We start from the raw sequence: 21,087 nt of genomic DNA on the forward strand, positions 1-21,087 counted from the left end.
GGTTACATCGATATGTACGTCAAGTACAATAATACAACCTATAAACCTTCCTCGATAAATAGAGTAGTTATACAACACAAAAATGTTTTGTCAATTCCAATCCGTTCCTGAGATTTATTAAAGCGAACAAACTACTACTTTTTTATCACCTTCACGCTGTGGCCCGCATACAGCAGGATAGCCTCGGTGTCAGAGCGAACAAATTAAAATATTATATTAATAAATAATGATTCATTTCTTCGAGTGAGGATCGAATCCACAACCGTCGTTGGGCCCCGGCGCCACGACGGGGCCTGGATTATTATAGTTGAAATAAAATTAACAATTATATATTTTACATCATTTATTTTTCAGTAAATATACTACTCTAAATTATCTATATAATATTATGTTAATTCTATGATATAATGAATGATAATGATACAATTATTTTTTTCAGTTCTTACTTTATTTATTATCTTTTACTTTCATACATTTATTTTTAGAATCATAAAAAATATTCTTACTATATTTCTAAATCTTAAACTAAACCAATATTTTATAGAAAACTAAAATAAAATATGATGATAACAAGAACTTTACTTTTAAATTTCATTTGAAGATATTAAGTTTCTTTTATTGAAAGCGGTTCGTAATTGCATTCTGTTATTGATATATTCGAAATCCTTTTATTTAGTCTTAAAATAATATATATGGCCAGACGTGGGGTTAAATTGGTTGTGGGTTCCATTCCCACTTGCAGAAATTCAATATTTAATATTTTCACTTCCTCACTCTCATAAAAAGCTTGGCGTTGAGTTTCGCCGCGCCACATGCAATGCCTCCAGAATTCGGCGGAAAGTGACAAAATGAAGTATCTTAATTGGGCCGAAGTGTCTTAACACTAAGTTCCGAGGTTCCCTCTGCATGCCCTGCATATGCGAGATACAAAGTGAATAAGAACTATAACACAAATATACATACATGCATAGCTTCACGCTTTATCCCTAGCGGGGTAGTCAGAGAGAACGGAGCGCCAAACGCGACGGTCTCTATATACCTCTTTCGCCTCGTCCACTCTCATCAACCTCTTCATACATACCCTCCGGGGGATCCTCATGCTTTTTACGTGACATTCTTCCAGTATCTTTGATACTGTGTTTTCGAAAGTCAACCGAAGTCTCCCCCTACCTCCCTTACTGCTCATTTTTTCGTCATAGATCTTTTTGCCATTCTTTCATCATTCATTCACCCAAACCAGCTGAGCACGTTCTTCTTCATTCTCACTGTGACATCCTCGCTAGCACCTCCCGCCTTTCCGGACATGGCGTGTTGGAAAGCGGTCCCCAACGCCGCATTCGTCGCCACTCGACACACCAGCAGAGACACACTGGTGCGCGACGCCTTGGGGGGACGCCCTATCAGAGCACTCTCTCGATGTGCACGTGGCTGATGGATCGTTGCAGCCCTCGTAAGGGCTGGCAGGGGTCGCTTCGAACAAGCCTTCCATGATGGACCTCCAATACAAATATATGATTCTGATTTCTAAATTATTGGTCTTTCCTTAGTGTGGAATAACAGCGTTTTTTTAATATCATGCAATAAGTATAACACTCAGAGATACCCCTCCGTTAGAGTTGAAAATACAAAAAATGCATTTACGAATAACTATACACAGTAACAATATTTACTTAATTACTTATTACTAAATAAACTAAAGAGAAAATTTTATAATATACTTTTTATAAATTTTCTTTTCCATATTATATTTTTACAATTATAGTATGAATTATCTGTGTATGAATGAATGAATGAATGAAATCTATGCATATTTTCTGTATGACAGAATGAATTATTTCTTTACAATGACAACCCACTGCTTTTTTTAATAAGTATTACAAGAATTAACTGTTAGTAAATATATTTTATTTCGAATCTAAGTTAACAAAATATTTATAATAATAATTAGACACAACGTGGGCACATTTTGTAAAATTCCTTTACCTTCTTCATTAGATATGATATAAAATTGCTAAAAAAACAACGTTAAAAACAAGTGTAGGACAATTTTTTTCTCTTTTTTGTTTTCATAATTTAGAGAAATAAATTTTAATTACCTTCAGTAATGTTAATTAATAACATATAATTTAAACCAGTGAATGCATGAGCTTTCTACGGACTATACGTGTGTGTGAGTGCATGAGGAGCGCCGGGAGGGGGCGCTACGGCGGTGTCATACTGCCGCCATACTCAGGGGACGCACCACGACCTATAACAATATATAAACAATAAAATAAAGCAAAAAAAAAACATATTAACTACTTACTTTATTCTATTCTATACAAATTCAGTTCCCAGTTCAATTTCAAATAGCGAAACTTAACGCCGCGCTCTATCGTACCAGAATGTGAAGATAGGAGTTAAATTAAAAGCATATTAGCAGGTATGTCATTTTAAGCTGTTACCTCGGCCTCGACCGCGGCCCCGGCCCCTGCCCCTCCCGCGGCCGCGTCACCTGCGCCCGTCGCCCAAGCCCACCATGTCTGCAAAACACACGTTAAAAATATTTTTCATATATTAAATACTTATAAATACCCTCGATATTATAAAAATATTAATAGTTACGAGAAAATAATAAAAAACTGTTAGTTAAGATTTTTTTTAGCTGTGCTGTGAAGTACCCGCACATATCAGTATAGGCAGAGAGAGCCTGGAACGGAGTGTTCCCTACACTCCGTTCCCATTAGTACATTTTCGTTCCACACTTTCTGTGGAATTCTGGGGGCATTATGTGTTGAGTGGCGGAACTCAACGCCGAATTTTTATTATAATATATTTTCATATACTTTTTCTAAATAAATATTTTTCTTTCCTAAACGTGGAAAACATTTTAAAATATTTAAAATAACAGAACCACAAAAAAAATCACTGCTTCACTAACCTATATTAGTGGCTGTTTTCTCCAAATAAGCGAGCGGTCCCTGCAAGGCGGTGCCCGCGTAGCCCCCACGCCCGCCCGTCAGGAACATGCCTTGGGCTAGACTATTTTGCATCTAATTTATGAAAAAATAGGTTAAAATGTACATATTTTTAATATGTTATTTAAAAAACCGACCAAATGCAAGTCGGACTCGCCTACGAAGTGTTCACGTTTGTTGTAGGTATGTACTTACCCTTTATACTCGTATATTTATTTTATTCGGTTTTTAAGTATTTCAATTGTCTAACGGGTAGACTAACAGCGAAGTCTTAGTAATACTACCCTTTTTACGCTTTGGGTATGGACCCATAAAAATAAAAAAGTATATAAAAATGATGGCTATATAGCATAGGATCTATACTTGAATAGCTACCAACAAAATATACAAAACAAAATTAAGCTAACATAAAAAAAACTGTTCTTATGTATAATTATAATATTTAAAAAAACACTACTAATTTCTCTACCATTCCAATTCATATCACAGAGAAATAATATTTTTGTATAATTGAAAAAAAAGCTACGCGATAATAAAAACAAATATCTAAAATTAATAAAAATAAGCTTACCTTTAAAAAGTGCTCACAAAACTAAATATAAATAATAAAAGGTGCAGGTAGTTAAATAAAACAAAATAAAATATACACTATCCGTATATTCGCAAACTGAAAATTGTAACAAAACTAAAAAAAGAATACATAAATAAGGTGCCAAAACAAAAATAAAATTAAAACTAGCTTTTATTTATTATTTAGAAAACTAAACTAATAAAAATGATCTCAATATCTCTTTTTGTAAGTTAAGAATCGAAAGCCACATTTCGTTTCTAGATAAAAATAGTTGTTTTTTAATTAAGAGAACATCAATTATACAAATTGAGACAAATTTAAGAAATAATACAGTTCTTAACTTAAATAAATCAAAACTTTCTCCAAAATAAAAAAGAATAAAGGCTTACACCCAAAAGAACTATGTATGTTCATAACAAATACATCGTAATACAACATACAAATATCTTAAACAGATTCAAAAGTTTAGATCAATATTACTTTATACAATATCTTCAATAGATCTTGTTGACCTTACAACAACTACCCTACAACTGAATCCTATTCCCCCTTTCCCTCTCCCGTTTTTCCTTAAAAATATAAAGTAAAAAAATAGTTAAGCAATCCTTTAAAAAAGTGTCAAAATAAAAACAAAACATGAAATAAAATCTAGTTACTCCTGGCTCCTGGCTGACTGACTGACTGACTGACAGACTGACTGACTACCGTAGGGTAGTCTGAAGATTAACGATACCGTAGCGTAGTTGTAAGATGAAGAAAAGATCGAAGGGGAGAAACGAAGGAGGAATAAAAGATGTAGATCGTTAGTCCTAACTCCCCTTTTCTGTCATATCTTCTCTCCCTACCACCACTGCACACAGACAGAGTAGTCAGGTGTATAGGGAGGTATCTGCTGATGCTATAATAATATTAATTTATAGTATTAACACATATTGTTAACATTACAACTACCCTACATTTTTCCCTCTTCCTACTCTCTAGTCGTAACTCCTAATCTCTTTACCCATTACCCTCCCTCTACCTCCTCTGCACAGAAGCAGGATAGGCAGGTGGATGGGGAGGTCGTACCTGCTGCTGCTGTAAAGCCTGCTGCTGCAAAGCGGCCTGTTGTGCTGCAGCTGCTGCTGCCATTTGTTGAGCCTGACAAGAAAAGTTGGGATAAAATGGAAGAAAAACAATAAAAAAATAGACAAGAAAATATGAATTTGTGTACATTCGTTAGGACAGCGACTGATTGTAAAACGTGCCCGCAGTGTTTTTGTCAGCACCACTTTAAACGTATTTCAACGATCCAAAAGTAATGATAAACTAAGTAATACGGTGTTTAGAGTTTATAAAGTAATTTATTTTTCTACAACGTCTCCAAACAAGTCTATACATTTAGTCCATCTTTTTTCTAAACAGGATTTCTTTTCCCAAAATAGATTTTTTTTTCAAACAAGATAAATAATTAAATTATCGTTGTAAAATAAAACGCCATTTGTTAAGGACGACGCACACTTAAACCTATCCGCAGGGACACCGCCGCACACGCCTCATTCCGAAATCGAATCGAAGGTATTGGCGATAAAGTTCAAAGTTGTTTAACCTTTAGTAGTATTTTTGTAGTAGTAAGCGTTATTGGTCTGCGTAACTGCGTCACATGAAATACGGGACGGATAAACATCGTGAAATGAAAAAGAAATCCTACGTCTAAACTGTTGAGGCATCTTGATTAATGTCTTTAGATATGAGTTGGGAATATTTTACCCTATATGCTGTTCCCGTCTCCTTTTCCCTATAAGTGAGCAAAGTGCGGCATTGAGTTACGCCACTTAACTCACAATGTCTCTCTGGAAATTAACACCTTCGTCCTTATTCTATCGAAGCGCTCTGACCCCTAAGCCATACGTCCTCATCAAGCTACGTCGACAATATTATACGCTTGTTACAACTTATTTATGTTATTAGCATCTCTGTAGGGAGATTTTTAGAAATTTCCGCTTCCCAAAGATAATTACTTAAATTATCATTTCGCGAGAAAGAATGCCTAATGAATGGAAACCCTCCAAGCGCTCTGACCACAAAGCCATACGTTCATCAAGTTACGTCGAAATTCTTATACGCTTGTTACAATTAACAACATATATAAGTCGTCCTATAACCGTCCTTGGACGGCCTCCAAGAGGCGCGGGCTCAAATGCCACTACGTTCAATTTTTTATACGTTTTCTAAAAAGTATTTTTCTTTCCTTATTGTGGAATAGCACCTTAAAATTGTTAAAAGTGTAGTGGTTGAATTGATTTTTGTCATGTATCATTCAAATCATCATTGTAATAGTATCTCAATGCTACATTCTCTATCTACACTCACCTGCACGCTTTGCTGCACGCTGCAGGTCTGTTGCATGGGAGACGCGGCCTGCTGCATTGGAGTCGGTGTGGGGGTCTGCTGCTGGCACTTGTTGTATTGAGTGTGGCCCTAGAGTAATGTTTAAAGGTGGCAAATACATTAATTTTACGTATTAAGATGTACGAAAACAGGTTAACAAAAAAATTGTTGAATTTTCTATATGGAAGTGTATTGGAAAAAAATTACCAGTATTGCTAGCTTTTCATTTTTTCATTTTTAACGTGGAAAAAAGAAAAAAAACCGAATTTGGAGACATAATTAATCTTATTCACGATAAGGTTAATATGTTTAAAAATTAAGAATTTTTTTTTACAAAAGAATATAAATGACACTGAATTATTAAAACATTTTTTTGTATATTACTGCAAAAAAATATAATGTTTCTTCTTTCGTTATGAAAAATATAATAAGAAGGAGTCGTGGCGCAGGGGCACAAAGTGTGCTGCAACATCGACTAGTCGTGGGTTCGATCCCCACTCGAGGAAAGGAAATATTTATTTAAATTTACGTTTTCATTTTCTTCGCTCTGGTGTCTCCCCTACTCAACGAGTGTCATGCCTCCTACCTTGCCGGGTGCGGGATAATGTGAAGCTGATTTGATTTGATTTTAGGAAGTATCTTAATCTATAATTAATGAAACGGGCAGTCGACTAATAAATCACACAGAGCAGAACTGCTTTCCGAGATTAAATAGACTTTCGTTTTCACGTAGGACTAACATTAGTGACATTTTTGATGATACTGATATATTGATTTTGAATCCACACTATTTATAAAAATTTAAGTTTAATAAAAAGTTCATCGAAATACCTGCAAATCAGCTAACAAATTCTGCCACTGACTGATCTTATCGTAGTGTCTTCTTAACAATTCTTCTTTCCTTTGCAACTCACATTTGAGTTCATTGTTATCTTCTTTGACCAACAACTCCGGTTTCATAGCTGACAGAAGAAACCTACAATATAAATAAAGCCAAATTTTCATAGACCTCTTTAAAAGACAGCTTCACGATGAATTCCGCTTATAGCAGAAAGGCAGAGGGTACCTACTATTAAGACACTCCGTTCCCCAAGCACCGCCCAATTTTCAAGACATTGTGCGTTGATTGGCAAATCACAGCGCGTTTTGGTATGTTATCTAAGCAAAGAAATTAAAATACTTCATTCTCCCGAGAGGAGATAGATCCTATTTTACAAAAACACTGTCTGCTTAAGTAAGAGTTGTGATGAGATGAGAATGAGAAGATACATAACACACTTTAAGTGCCTGACGTAACTAAGGCGTAAACAAATATACATTGAAAAACATCTTCATGTTGACACGTGGGAGAGGGAACCTAGTGCTAAGACACTCCGTTCCCAACAAATATATATAATTAAATTGTAACTTACTTACCGTTTCTGTAAAAAGAACGCCTCCATTTGCCTTGCGAGGTCGATGAACCTCTCAACTTCTACCTTCACTTCTTCTTTCTCTGCGCATGGCGACGCCTCCTGCTTCGTCAGTACGTTTAGGCACGCCTGTAATGTAAATATCATATAACATATAGCGGTATTCGGTCAGGAAACCTAGTGTTGACTCTCCGTTCTCTACTTTAAAAAGTTTTGTGTGGGTCTTTGCGTATGTGTGTTTCAGATTTTTTTTAACTTTCAAAACTTGTATATTTATTTTTATTTCAACACTACAGACGCTTGACCCGTACCCTTTTTTACTTTATGATTATCTATATATCTATATATATAAAATCGAAAGATCACTCACTCATCACGAAATCTCAGAAACTACATGTGCTAGGAATCTCAAATTTTGCATAGGAGTTACTTATAGGATGTAGGTGCTCGCTAAGACGGGAATTTGCAATATTCGACTTCTAAGGGGTTTATTTTGGGGTCGAAAGTTTGTATGAAACTTCGTTACTACAAATGCTAGAAGTCTCAAATTTTGTATAGACGTCACTAGGACGTAGTCATGGAGATAGAAATAATAACATAGTCCACGCGGGTGTAACCGCGAGCGGGCCGCTAGTATCTTAATATAATAATATATATATCTTAATATAATAATTTTCTTATTATATATACATTAATTATATTTTTGTTTTTATACATATAATTAATACTAAAATATTATTTTTAAAAATATTATAAAATATTATTTTTAACTTTACATCGTTTTATAAAATTTCACTTTGATCTAAGGTGTTAAGCGAGCTTTATTATATTACTAGCGGACGCGCGCAGCTTCGCTTACTTATTTAGCGGTGAATTCTAATAAACCACGAAACATGTGTTCAATGAAATATTTTTAGGAGTCTAAATTTATAAAAATTGGTGCAGATTTAAAAAAAAATCTATACAAACATTCACCCCCTTATTTGCACCCTTAGGGGGTGAATTCTAGAAAACCATGAAACACATGTTCAATTAAATACTGTGGATGTCCAGATTACAAAAGTAAATATCTGTCTAAATTTCACGTTTCTACGCACAGCGGTTACGGCTGTGCGCGCGTCTTACCTCAGTCAGTGAGGACAAGTCCTTTTATATATATAGATTATATTTAACAATTTTACACATTACAATATACTAGTTACACATTTATACTTTATTACACATTAATTTTAGGTCGATATTATATAATTTACATATTTAGATTAGAAGAACATAATTGATTGGGATGTCAGGAGTTTTGCGCTATGGTGACGGCATGATCGCTACGGTGGAAGAGATGACCGCTGCGTTCCTATCTTTCAAATCCTTCTTTAAGTGATATTCCAGAATGTGATATTGCTACGACGCGACGGCGTGTGAAACGCTGTCGTAACTCTTTATTCTAGCAGAATGCAATTTCTGAAACGTTTTAAACACATTCATAACCTTCGGGTTTTATTAATTTTATAATTATGTTTTTTTTTGTTTCATTGCAATAGTTAAAATGACAGGTTTTGTGGTGGGCATTTGCCTTCGTCACTTAGTATTTACTCGGATAGAAAAATTTTATTTGATAAGAATGCAAAACACTTATTCAATTATGTAAATTAAATTAGATAAAAGAAACACGTTTATCGTTTATTTAAAGATAAACAATGTGAGTCAATAAGACAAGTTATGCTTGCTATCATAATAGATTTAGATTTTCCCACGAGTTATTTTCTAGTGATAAAAAGTAAACTTCGAGGCCGGCGTGGCGCAGCGGCACAAGGGTGTGACTATAACGCGACGGTTGTGGATTCGATTCCCACTCGAGTGAATGATAATTCATATTTTCGTTTCTTCGCTCTGGCCCTAAGGCAAAAGCTCATCGTTGAGTTCAGCCATACAACACACAATGCCTTCAAAAATTCGGTGGCGAGTGGGGAATGGAGTGTCTTAAAACGCGACGGATGTGGGTTCTGTCCCGATAAGTGGAACGATTGTATTTATTTTTTTTCCATTATCACGGTCTTGACAACACGTGACATCGAGCCCACTTACTTCATAGGCAATATCTCGATGGTCCTAGGTAATAAACGTACATATTAAAAGAGAAGATGCTCTTAAAAAAAATAATTAAAACTATAAACATAAGTATATAGTATATATTTATAAGTTTATTTATTTTATAACTGAATTTGTCACTGACTATATGCTGGCTAAAATTACTACTAAGTGAAATTATTGATTATTGTAAATTTAAAAAAAACAGAAACTAAAATAACATAAAATACTTAAACAAACTATTTTAGGCCTGATGAAAATGACAAATTAAATCCTATTCCTAGCTGCTTTTTACTATGATAAGAACAGATAATAAATTTTATTTAGATTAGCGGTCCGGACGCGGCTTCACCCGCTTGTTGTTGTTCTTTATTTATGGCGTTCCGAGCGTGCCAGTAGCACTAATCACTTCGCCAATGTCACGTTGAAAACACACTAAGGAGAATGCACGTTAAAAAGAAATCCAGCTTAGATACTACCTTCACCTATAATATAAAACAAATATATTGCATGTTGAGCGACGGAACTCAATCAATGGAGTAGCGACCTTAACCCCAGACGAACCCATAAAATTTCATATGTAAAATATGCTCCCAAATTAATAAATGAATAGTCTTAATCTCAAACTTAGCTTTAAATGAATGGTCCTTACATAATTAAATTAAATGCATATTATGAATTATATACATGGCATGATGCCCCGCCTCCCTCCCTCCCGGAACCCAACACCGAGCTTTGCCCCGTTACCAGAGCGAGAAAATTAAATATATTTCATTCCTCCAAATGGGAATGGAACCCACAATCACTGTCCCACTTCTTTTAAATTTTCATTAAAATAAAAAAATAAAGGATTTTAAGATCTTGTAGGTTGTACTTATTGGTACTTGTTTGTAGACGCAATTTAAAAAAAAAAGGAAATCAACTTTTAAAACATTTTTAATCCTGTCTTCTTAAAGCTAATTACTTACTAAATAGTACAATGATAGTTAGATTTAGTTAAGTTAATAAATAAGAGCCTCGCAATATAATTTTTTAAAAATAAAATAAAATTATTTAAACTAATTACTATTCCTTTTACTTAAAGTACTAGGTAAAAAAAAATCAAACAGTAATATTGTGGAGGGAATAATAGAAGAGACTATTTTTTATTATTTTTTATTTATTAATTGTACATAAAACTTCAGGTTTGTCATTCACACAAAATAATGATAGCTATATCATAATTTAAATTAAACAATTCTCTTAATAGACATTTTAGTATTGAGAAATTTAATTTTACATCTCACTAAGTGCTCAGGGCGAATTATTAATCTAATAAAATTTAAAATACTCATTTCTGGTGGCCATACCACGGTGACTGGTACGGACTTCTGAAGAATTGATTGGAACTCGATTGTCCATACATTGATTGCATATTTTGATAATGACTCGGATAATGTTCAGGCCTCCATCGACTCCTGTCTTGATAACTAGGAGGCTTGGGCTGATGTTGCCTTTCTTGAGACTGATAAGTCCTATAGTCTAAGGGAGAGTCTATGAATATGCTGTCATTATACTGACCGACAGGCAATGGTATGTCTTGAGTCTTTTCTGGAGTACTAGAATATGATTTTGGTTCAATACTTTCAACTATAACTTTCTTTTGTGGAGAGTTTTTACAGATCACTTCTTTAGCGAGTTGGCTTTGTGAAGATTCCATGAACTTATGAAATTCTCCTTGGAAAGCGCTAGGGTTTTTGTTTATCGGTGGTACAACTGTGGGTACTCGTAAATTAGCATCTAGCAGCAGACCGGCGTAGGGCTTCGGTGGCGGCCTTGGCATATCTTGAGGCCTATGACTGAGAGTTGAATGAGTACTTGTTACAGTTGAAGTCTTATATGGGATGCCTTGGGAATACACAGAAGAAACAGTATCTAAAACTGGTTGTAATGGTGAGTTATATTCAAAGTTGGGAGAGGGAGTCTTCTTTGGTGTCCTTGGCTTGCGAGGCTTCTTTACTTTCTGTTCTCCACCAGGTCCAGTCTGTGTTTTAACTTTGGGCTCCCGTTTTACTGAATCTTTCTTGGCTCTTTCCTTTTTAAGCTTTTCAATTTTTACACCATCTTTGACAGGTGTTTTGCGTTTTTTGGGTTCTTTCTTTATTTCTTGTGATGTATCTAATGAAGTATACTGTGATGTTGCAGAATCATTTAAAGGATCTACCTTCAGTGAAGGTGAAGGTAGAGGTGCTGGAATTGCAAGTTCAGGCTCATGTGGTGGGGACTCCCAAGTAGAAATAACAGCTGCCATATCTACCAATTGTTCACTTGATAGTTTTTTACTTTTCATTTTTCTTCTCTGTTTCTTAGGTTGTGTTGATTTCTCTTGGTCTTGACTAGCATTATCACCTTCCTCCTTAATCACTTTTTCTTTTGATTCCTTTTCCTTTTTAATATTTTCCTTTCTTTTCTTCCTTGTCTTTTTTGTATTAGGTGCAACATAGTCTGAGTCACGATCAGAATCAATATAGCCAATATCAGGTAACTGTGCCTCGGAGGGATCCATTTCATCACCTTTAAGCCAAATATCCTCTAAAACATCTAACTGGTTATCATCAGGATCTATTGGCATTATGGGCCTCTTCATTGACGTCATCATGTCTAGGTCCCCCTCAGCCATGGTCATTTCATCGTCATCCATGACATCATGACCAAGTATAGAAACTGCTATAGCACCTTCAGATATACTTTTACTGGCCATAGCTCTTTTTAAATGTAATGGATGCCTTTTCTTCTTCTTCAAACCTTCCTCTTCTGCTGCTATGAAGGATTCTGGAAGTTCTGTGTTATTTTTATTACATAGAATGTCCTGTCCAGAGGGATGTGGGGCAGGTACCATTTTTTCGGGCTGTTCAGGGTGACATCCAATATCTTGTCCTTTTAACCACAGCTCATAGCGGTCAGGTTGAAATCTTTTCACAAATGTGTCCATAGATATTTTGACCATGTCATTACTGCAGGAACATTGCATTGCTCGCTTACCATATTCCACCCATCGTGGTGCAGCAAAGTTTGTCGATTCAGCACAGTTAAAACCATGATTAAATCCTGCATGATAACCGTAGGGAAATGTGATCATAATTTCTCCGGCACCTTGAGTGATTTTATTAACTGGCACTGAATACTGTTTTAGAATCTGTGGTGATATTAAAGTCATTTTGTGTCGTAAGAATGCCTGGCAAGTTTTCGCAGAGGTGGGGAAGAAACCAGCAGCAATTCTTTCAAATCTTTTACCATGTTCTGGAGGTATGACATACCAGGTCTTAGGTTCACCAAAGTGTAGATAGTTTATCGAGTACAGATCCATATCCTCAGTATGCCAAGCAAAAGTAGTTTTCCACATACCAAAATATAAATAAGCTGTGTTTACACCATCTATTTCAATTCCATAATCAGAGTTCACAAAGTCTAGTATTGTTCCTAGATGATTGATATTCCACTCCTTGACATCAGGGTCGGTGATACTGCCGTTCACATCAGCCCCATAAATAGGGGCTACGTATGTCACATTTTTCCAATATTTCCTTTCCAAATCGTCGTAATTTGTGTGCTTTGGAGTACAGTATTTCGCTGAGTTAGCTAGCACGGCGAATTGTTTCACTGTCATGGATTTCTTCTGTATGTTAATTTGTTGAAATAAACCTTGTTTTCCAGTGACAACTTGACATATTGGCGAAGGGATTGTAACGTTTAATTCGTCCAAATCGTAGCCCCTCTTTCGTGGTACCCATTCGGGTGGAGGAATTACTTTTGCGAGTCCAGCTTTATGCGCTCCCTTTGATTCCATATACTGGATGTATTTATTGAAATCTTTGAACTCATCCCAGGTCGGGCGGAACACTTGTATCGACATTCCACCCCCTTGCGTGAGATTATCATCCCCAGTCACCGACATTATAGTGTTATTTTACGTTCACGAGTCCAAATTAATAATATTTCGAAACAACCGTTTATTTCACACAGTCCACCATCATGTTTATAAAATTGTATCGCGTTTCAATTAACAATCTATAAATTTTTCTTAACTTTAAATAAAATAAACAAGATAATATCGTCGTAATGTGAAAACATTATCAGTAAGATGGCCGACTTGAATGAGATGCGCTTCCAACAAAAATTGTGAGTCGATCGGAGCTACATAAACTAAATCGGGTCACGTACTCACAGCACTCCCTATATTTTCGCCATTAATACATAGATTTAGCCTATGAAGCTTCTACTAGAAGTGTATGGCAACATCGCTATAATTAAGTTCGTCATGTTGGTACAACACTGTTTTGACAATTACCGCATATTTTCAATAGGTTATGTATAGAAAAGGATTTTTATTTTGATTATTATGTATTAATTATAGCTTTAATTGAAAGTCTAACTAACCTGAAACGATTCTTCAAATTCTTCCACCAGATTCCCGCTGCCATTTGACGGTGTCGCCATCTTGTTTATTATTTATCGACCACTCTTTATATTGATACTTCCGAAATAATTGTAATGTTGACGTTTTGGAAATAGGTCCACGTACACGTACACATATAAACATAAAACGCATACTATTAAAGAAAAATCAATAATACTATCAGGGCTGCCAAACTATTTTTACACTAAACCGGTTTAATATTAAATCAATACTTCTCAGACAATGAAAATCAGTTCATAAGTAAATTATGATTTTTGAGCATTTTAAAATTTATATTCTTTTGAGTAAAATTATTTTATTAAAGCTATTTACAAAAAGCTACTTAAAAATATGTGTTTTGTAAATGAGACGAAACACGTTAACAATTAACATGTAAATATGAATAATAAGACAATTATATTACCAGGATTTGGATGCGTATTCTATAAATTCTTATAGGTACAGGGTATTTCCCCTACTTTTTTTATTCAATTGTAAATTTAATGTTATCTGCAAAATCAAATAAACAAAAGTAATCAGTTAAAATCAAAGAAAGTAGCAAATTGAACAATATTTGTAAGATGAATTGTAATGGGCCCAAAGGCAAAAGCGTGCGACTATAAACAAAGAAACAAGTAAGGAAATGAAATAGTTAAAACTTTCCTCGCTCTAGTAACGATGCAAATCACGGCGTTGTGTTCTACCGCTCACCACGCAATGCCAAAGCAGCGGAAAGTGGGAAATGGAAGTGTCTTAATGGGAATACAGTGTTCCCACGTTCCCTATACTGCCATATGCGGAATATATGGTGAATCAAAAATAAAAAATAAATATTAACATTTTGTCGACCAGAAAATGTAGGGCTATCACCAAAACAAAACAAAAATGATTATGAAATCAAATTAACATCACAACCCTAAGTTGTGATGACCACGATGTTTCAACTAAGTCAATGACTCAATGTTTACATCACGTGATTATCATTGTGATACATTTTTGTCTTCACTTGTAAGCATAGCAGGGTCAACACCAGAAATAATTCAGTTAATCGTTTCTCTATTCTCAATTTTTAACCTATTTTAATGTATTCTACCTGAAAAAAATCCATAAATATTTATTATTGTTTAAAATACGAACCTATAATTATCGCATTTCTGGTGAACAATGTCCTACTCACAGGTGATTAAAATATTTCATGACAAGGTACCTGCTAACAGATCTGTAGCTAATTTATGGTACTTAACAACCGGCTGAGCCCATTCTGATGTGATTCTCCTTGGTCGTGTAACTTAAAATAATATTATTAGGTCACAAACATATTTTGTAATTCTTGTTCCCGCTTAAAATCCCAGGTCATTCATCTTAAAATGGACTTTAGTGCTATCACAAGGTCAGCTACAATATTATTATCTGTTCACAATATAAATGACGTAACTGTCAGAATCAGCTGATTTGGGTGAATGAACTTACTTTTCGAGTTGCAGGTTAGGTTAAAGTAATTTTATTGTAGGTAAGTTAACTTAAATTTTGCTTTGAGATGTTTAAATCTCATCTTTTACAGTGTGTTTCTATATTTCATGAATGAGATTTAGTTACGGTAGTTACGGAATGATATTCAACAGAATGTTAACAACAAATTAAATATATATAAAGTAATTTATACTGGATCATATATTTACATTTATCACAAAAAACAAACTGATTTAAACATAAGTTTTTTTAAGAATGCCTCACATGCGCGAAATGTTACAACTATAAAAAAATAGAGTACTTTTAGATTGATTTTATCAAGTACCGTTCTCTAAAATGTCGTGTTTAAATTTGTTGCATTCAAATACTTTGAACAATACTATAAATTACCACTTTTTATTAAATAAAAGACAAAAATTAAATTACCATATTTAATGAGAATATTATTTATGGACATTTTTTTATTTTGTTAATGTAAGTACTTATATATATAAAAGGACTTGTCCTCACTGACTGAGGTAAGACGCGCGCACAGCCGTAATCGCTGATGGTAGAAACTTGAAATTTGTACAGATGTTTACTTTCGTAATCTGGACATCCACTAAGAAGGGATTTAGAAAAATTTTAACCCTAAAGGGGTAAAATAAGGGTTAAAAGTATGGAAAAATATTTAAATAAGCACCGATTTTTATAAAATTGTAAATTCAGACTCTTAAAAATATTTAATTGAACACGTGTTTCACGGTTTTTTAGAATTTACCCCCTAAAGGTGTCAATAAGGGGTTGAAAGTCTGTATGGAAAAATCTTTAAATCGCCACCGATTTTTATATAATTTGAAATTGAGACTCTTAAACATATTTCATTGAACACGTGTTTCATGGTTTATTAAAATTCACACCTAAAGGTGCAAATAAGCAGTCGGAGCTGCGCGCGTCCGCTAGTTTATTATCATTCTAGTCCCTATTACGGCACCGTATGTTTTTTTGTATGTTACGGTACTGTTTATTTTTTTATATCCTGCTTTAATCTTTAAATTTACAGTCGAGTTTAATTCTTCATCAATGTGTTTCGAGCGTGCCAGTTGAACACAATTCATTTCGCTAATGTCACTTAGAAAGAAAAACACACGAAAGATATTAATTGGTAAAATTAAAAAATCTTTTTTTAGAATAAGCTTTTACTTAAACGCTCTAAAAAGGAGAAAATAAAAATTTTCTTTTAGATTTAATCTATCAACTTATAACCTTATTATACACAATGTATATGATTATAAAAGCTTGTCATAAAAGCGTTTAAATAAAAGCTTTTTCTAAAAAAGATTTTCGCTTTTAATTTATTTTCTACTTCTTAGTTAGCGAATAAGAAGAAGTTAGCGCTGTCTAAGTTTCTCAGTCTTGTCATCTTATTCAACGCATCATTGTTGCAAGTTTGTTTGCCGATTAATTTCGAACAGTCCAGCTCTTCCATAAGGAGAACTCCTAAAAACCCTACTTAAGGCAATGTATGCTTGACCAGCATGAAAGAGCTCCGAGCCAAAGTAGATAACGACATAGACGACAGTACTACCTTGCATATTGCGTATTGTATAAAAAGCACAAAAAACTTCAATAGTGCTATAATATATTAGATTTAGACACATTACATTATACAGATCACATTATTTTTATAATTATTCTCGGAAAGTCCTTTCATTTAATAGCAATATTACAGAAGCGCATATAACTATACCATCTTAGATGTTCCGCCATATTGGATTAGAATAACGGCACATTATTTTTTAAGTTACTTTCAACGAGCCCCTTCATTTGATACCCATATAGTAGAAGTACATTGAAAATAACTGTTGCGCCATCTTGGATAGTCTGCCATAATAGATTTAGAATGACAAGATGTCACATACTTTTTCGTGCATTGTCATCCAAACTAAATGTGAAGTTTCATCTCAATAGGTTGAAAATATCTACTTCAAAATTGAGCTCAAAGATTTCACCCGAACTAACATACATACATTGCAAGTTAAATAAAATCTTTTAAAAAGAAATAACTGTTCATCTAAATTTAATCTGTTAACAATTTTGTTTTTAATATGATAGTGACAGATGTCAAATTTGTAAATTCATAAAATGGCGACGGCTGTATAACCTCGCTAGCGATTATGCTTGTATGCAGAAACATAGTGACTTTTCTATAAGTAAATGATAAAAAGTTTGAATCCAAGTGTTTTGCTGCGACTTTTCTATATAAATAATTCGTGAGGATGGCGGATGCGGCTGCTAGGCAGCTGCAATACGAGTACAAAGCTGTAAGTTGTTTGTTTTGATATTTCTACCTATTGTGAAATATAATTTACAGTAAATTTAAATAAATTAGTTTAGTAAAATTAAATTTTATTATTTATTTTTGGCTTAAAATCCTATGTTTATTTCTTTGTTATTATAATTGTTTAACGCATAGTGAAAATAACTAGCCTAAAAATTTTTGGATGAAAGGTAATCATATCTACTTAATTTTTTCGTAGAACTCAAATCTCGTATTACAAGCTGATGTACGTCTGATAGAAAGACGAGGTCGCGATGAGGCGACAGGAGAGGTCCTTTCATTATCGGGCAAACTTATTGGAACTCGCATGGGAGATAGGGCTCAAAGAACTAAACCAGATAAGGCTGAAGAAAGGAAAGCTAAGTATGTTTAAAATTGTTATTACCATAAGTCACTCTCTGAATTTATTGAGCTTTATTTTTACTTCAAATGCTTGTGGGTTGTGGTGTGGGCATTCCCAACACCACATTCCACAAGCACTGTCTTATCACTAGGCTGCCTTTGTCTTTCCTGCTTTAAACAGGCCACAGTTGTATCATTACAATATGTAAGTAAGATATTGTATCTGTGTATGTAAGATGTAGATGTAAATATTATGAATCTTTCTACTACTAAATTATCTACCTAACTGACTTGTTATTGATTTTCTGCTCATTGTAAGACATGTTTATAGGCATCATAGAGGAAGGAAAATATTTTATTTGTAAACCTATATCTATATTCAAATGAAATTCACATTTTTTGTACTAATCTTCTCTAAGATAGAAGAAATAACTCAGAATTTGGTGACTGGGCTTGCTTTCATTGTCCTAGCTTCTTTCAACACCTACACCAAATTTAAAATGATCTTACAAATTCTACCATTGAAATATGTTCTAGAAATTAACTTACCATAGTTATAGGCAAGCTGAGATCTTATAATAAATGTTCATTTCAGACGTCAAAAACGCGATGAAGCATCCTATGAACTATCCAAATCTAAATCTAAGGTAGCCTGGGCAGATGATACTCCAGCCGGAGTCCTATACAGGCCTAGGGCTCAACATACTAGACATGCATATGAGTTGTTATTGTCATTTATGCAAGGGTCTTTAGGAGACCAGCCCAGGGATATATTATGTGGAGCATGTGATGAGGTTTGTCCTTTTGTTTACTTTTTTTGGGTATCCTACACATAATGGGATAGGCAGAGAGAACCTGGGAACCTAGTCTTAAGACACTCTTTTGCCATTAAGATACTTCCATTTGCCACTATCTGCCTAACCCTAGAGGTATTGCAGGTGTGAGTGGTGGAACTCAACACTGTGCTTTGCTTTGTTACCAGAGCGAAGAAATGGAAATATTAAATATTTCATTTTCTCAAGCAACCCACAACTTATCATACATCTAGTCAGACATTTGCGCCCCTGTGAAACAACTGACCTGGTTTGAATATATAATTTTAAAAAGCTATTAACAGAAAGGTTTCTTCTAATTGGCTATAGGAAAATGTAGCTCCTTGCATGATAATATATTTTATTTTCTTGTTTGAATAGGTTCTGGTTGTACTCAAAAATGACAAATTGAAAGATCCCGAAAGGAAGAAGGAAATTGAAATGCTGCTAGGACCCATTCCAGATGAGAGATTTGCTTTATTAGTCAACTTAGGTAAAATTTTTCTATGGTTAACTTGAAGTGAAAGGTAATTTTTTCATAACTTCACACTGTATCCTGGCGGGGACGGCAGAGAGAACCTGGGAACCTAGTGTTAAGACACTCCGTTCCCATTAAAACACTTCCGTTCTACCCACTATCTGCCGAATTTAGGTGGCATGGTGTGTAGAATGAGTTGAGTATACCAGTGAGGAAATGACATAATTAATATTATCGAGACCATAAATAATAAATTTATATCAAAAACATATGCTGTGCTTAATTATAATACATTGAAATCAGTTCTATATCTCTAAAACAGGTAAAAAAATAACAGACTTTACAATAAGTGCATCTGGTGAAGGCAACTCTGAGATAGATGAGACCTACGGCATAAATGTGCAGTTTGAGGAGTCGTCGGAGGAGGACGACGAGGACGCTTATGGGGAGGTTAGTAACTATATTAATTATATAAATAGTTTAAATTAGAATAAGAAATATTTTTAACATTTTTTAAATGTTACATCACATAGGAAAGTTAAATATTTTTGCGAATTTGAACCTGCGCCATCTTATTTGCCTTTGAAGTGCTTTGTCCAAAAAGCCACACATTCTCATCAAACTGTGTCGAAATTTTTGTATGTGCTTGCAACTTAGATAAGAATGTTCAGCTTAGGCACATGCGGCTACGCCCACTTGAATTATACAAATGTTTATTCATATCAACCTAAGTACTTTAAATTGATACGACTTTTTTATTTATGAACCAATGTTTACATAGAGATAGATGTTTTCGGGAGCTTGCCAGAATCCAATAGTGAAAACCGCATCTGAAACAGACAAAAAAAATAATAATTATGAAATAATACTTTAAAAATATAAATACATTTAGTTTGTGCAAAAGAAACATAATATTTCATCAAATTAAAATGTCTATTTAAAAATATGAGTGTACAAATATAAATTTTATTGACAGGTCCACGACGAAGAGAAAGAAGATGGCGACGTATCAGAGACAGAAGGCGGGAAAGAGAGTTCAGGAGAAGATAGCGATGGAGAAGGCAAGAGGAACGCTATACATGCTAATGTAATTTTTATTATTGTTGTTTGTTAACTAATCATATCTTATACAAAATTATCTGCTTAGATATTTGTATACTTTTATAAATGTTGTGCAGTGTTGAGTGGCGGAACTCAATGCTTTGCGTCGACCCCATTTCGAAGAAATGAAAATATAAATTTAAATAAAAATTCACAACCAGTCGCGTTTACAGTCGCACTTGGCACAAGTTAACGCGCCACGACTGGCCTCGGATACAAGTGGGCTAAAAAGGCATGCGAATTTCAAAATCGGACTGATCGTGAGAGGAATGCGGCGCTCCCGCATAGTGCGCTCCCACGTAGTGGATCTCCACTATCCGCTCCCGCCTATCTAGGTAGCGTGGACCTGTCAAGCTTGTAAATTTATTCACCATGGAGCGTTTCATCGGTGAGCAGTTCTGTTCGTGCGACGATTGCGCGGCGTCTATTTCGCTCTGAGTTTAGTTACATGTCCTAGTGTAAGTGTTATCAGATCGTGGGTCAAAAAGTTGTAGTGTACGGGTTCGACACTGAATCAAAAACCTGCGTCCAACCGGGCGTCCAAGGTCCATTAGAAAGTAAATTCTGATCACTATATAGACATGTTACGTAACTTTTTCTTCCCATACTACATAATTTTGAAGTCTACTGTTGTAGACTGGACCTGGTTTCAACAAGACAGCGCGATATGTCATATATCCAATGAGTCTTCAGCAGTTGTAAACGAAATGTTTACTGGAAAACTATATATAGAT

At 34.5% G+C, this 21,087-nt stretch overlaps 2 protein-coding genes and 1 long non-coding RNA gene across 3 annotated transcripts in view; 1 reads left to right on the forward strand and 2 right to left on the reverse strand.

The window, feature by feature from the left end:
- Window positions 1-328: 328 nt before the first annotated feature.
- Kdm4B (Lysine demethylase 4B) lies at window positions 329-13,615 on the reverse strand. The gene is made up of 9 exons (XM_085199883.1): window positions 10,824-13,615; window positions 7,600-7,622; window positions 7,315-7,439; window positions 6,730-6,874; window positions 5,881-5,988; window positions 4,597-4,668; window positions 2,921-3,032; window positions 2,445-2,522; window positions 329-2,248 (listed from the first exon to the last, which is right to left on the reverse strand). The coding sequence occupies exons 1-8, from the start codon at window positions 13,327-13,329 to the stop codon at window positions 2,491-2,493; spliced, it is 3,123 nt and encodes a 1,040-aa protein (XP_085056009.1). The 5' UTR covers window positions 13,330-13,615; the 3' UTR covers window positions 329-2,248; window positions 2,445-2,490.
- Window positions 13,616-14,349: 734 nt separating this feature from the next.
- Window positions 14,350-17,340, reverse strand: LOC146530509 (uncharacterized). Its single transcript, XR_014878882.1, has 3 exons — window positions 15,301-17,340; window positions 15,008-15,118; window positions 14,350-14,923 (listed from the first exon to the last, which is right to left on the reverse strand). It is a non-coding gene; the product is annotated as an uncharacterized LOC146530509 (long non-coding RNA).
- Window positions 17,341-17,408: 68 nt separating this feature from the next.
- Window positions 17,409-21,087, forward strand: part of Brr2 (U5 small nuclear ribonucleoprotein l(3)72Ab) — a 37,458-nt gene continuing 33,779 nt past the window's right edge. The window contains exons 1-6 of the mRNA XM_085199882.1: window positions 17,409-17,603; window positions 17,820-17,983; window positions 18,558-18,756; window positions 19,156-19,267; window positions 19,575-19,702; window positions 20,229-20,339. Coding sequence (XP_085056008.1) covers window positions 17,559-17,603; window positions 17,820-17,983; window positions 18,558-18,756; window positions 19,156-19,267; window positions 19,575-19,702; window positions 20,229-20,339 — 759 coding nt within the window. The 5' untranslated portion in view covers window positions 17,409-17,558. The remainder of the gene's footprint in view (window positions 17,604-17,819; window positions 17,984-18,557; window positions 18,757-19,155; window positions 19,268-19,574; window positions 19,703-20,228; window positions 20,340-21,087) is intronic.

This window comes from Heliconius melpomene, chromosome 17, assembly GCF_056956725.1.
Source record: "Heliconius melpomene rosina isolate 202511_hmr_F chromosome 17, ASM5695672v1, whole genome shotgun sequence".
NCBI classification, from domain to species: domain Eukaryota; kingdom Metazoa; phylum Arthropoda; class Insecta; order Lepidoptera; family Nymphalidae; genus Heliconius; species Heliconius melpomene.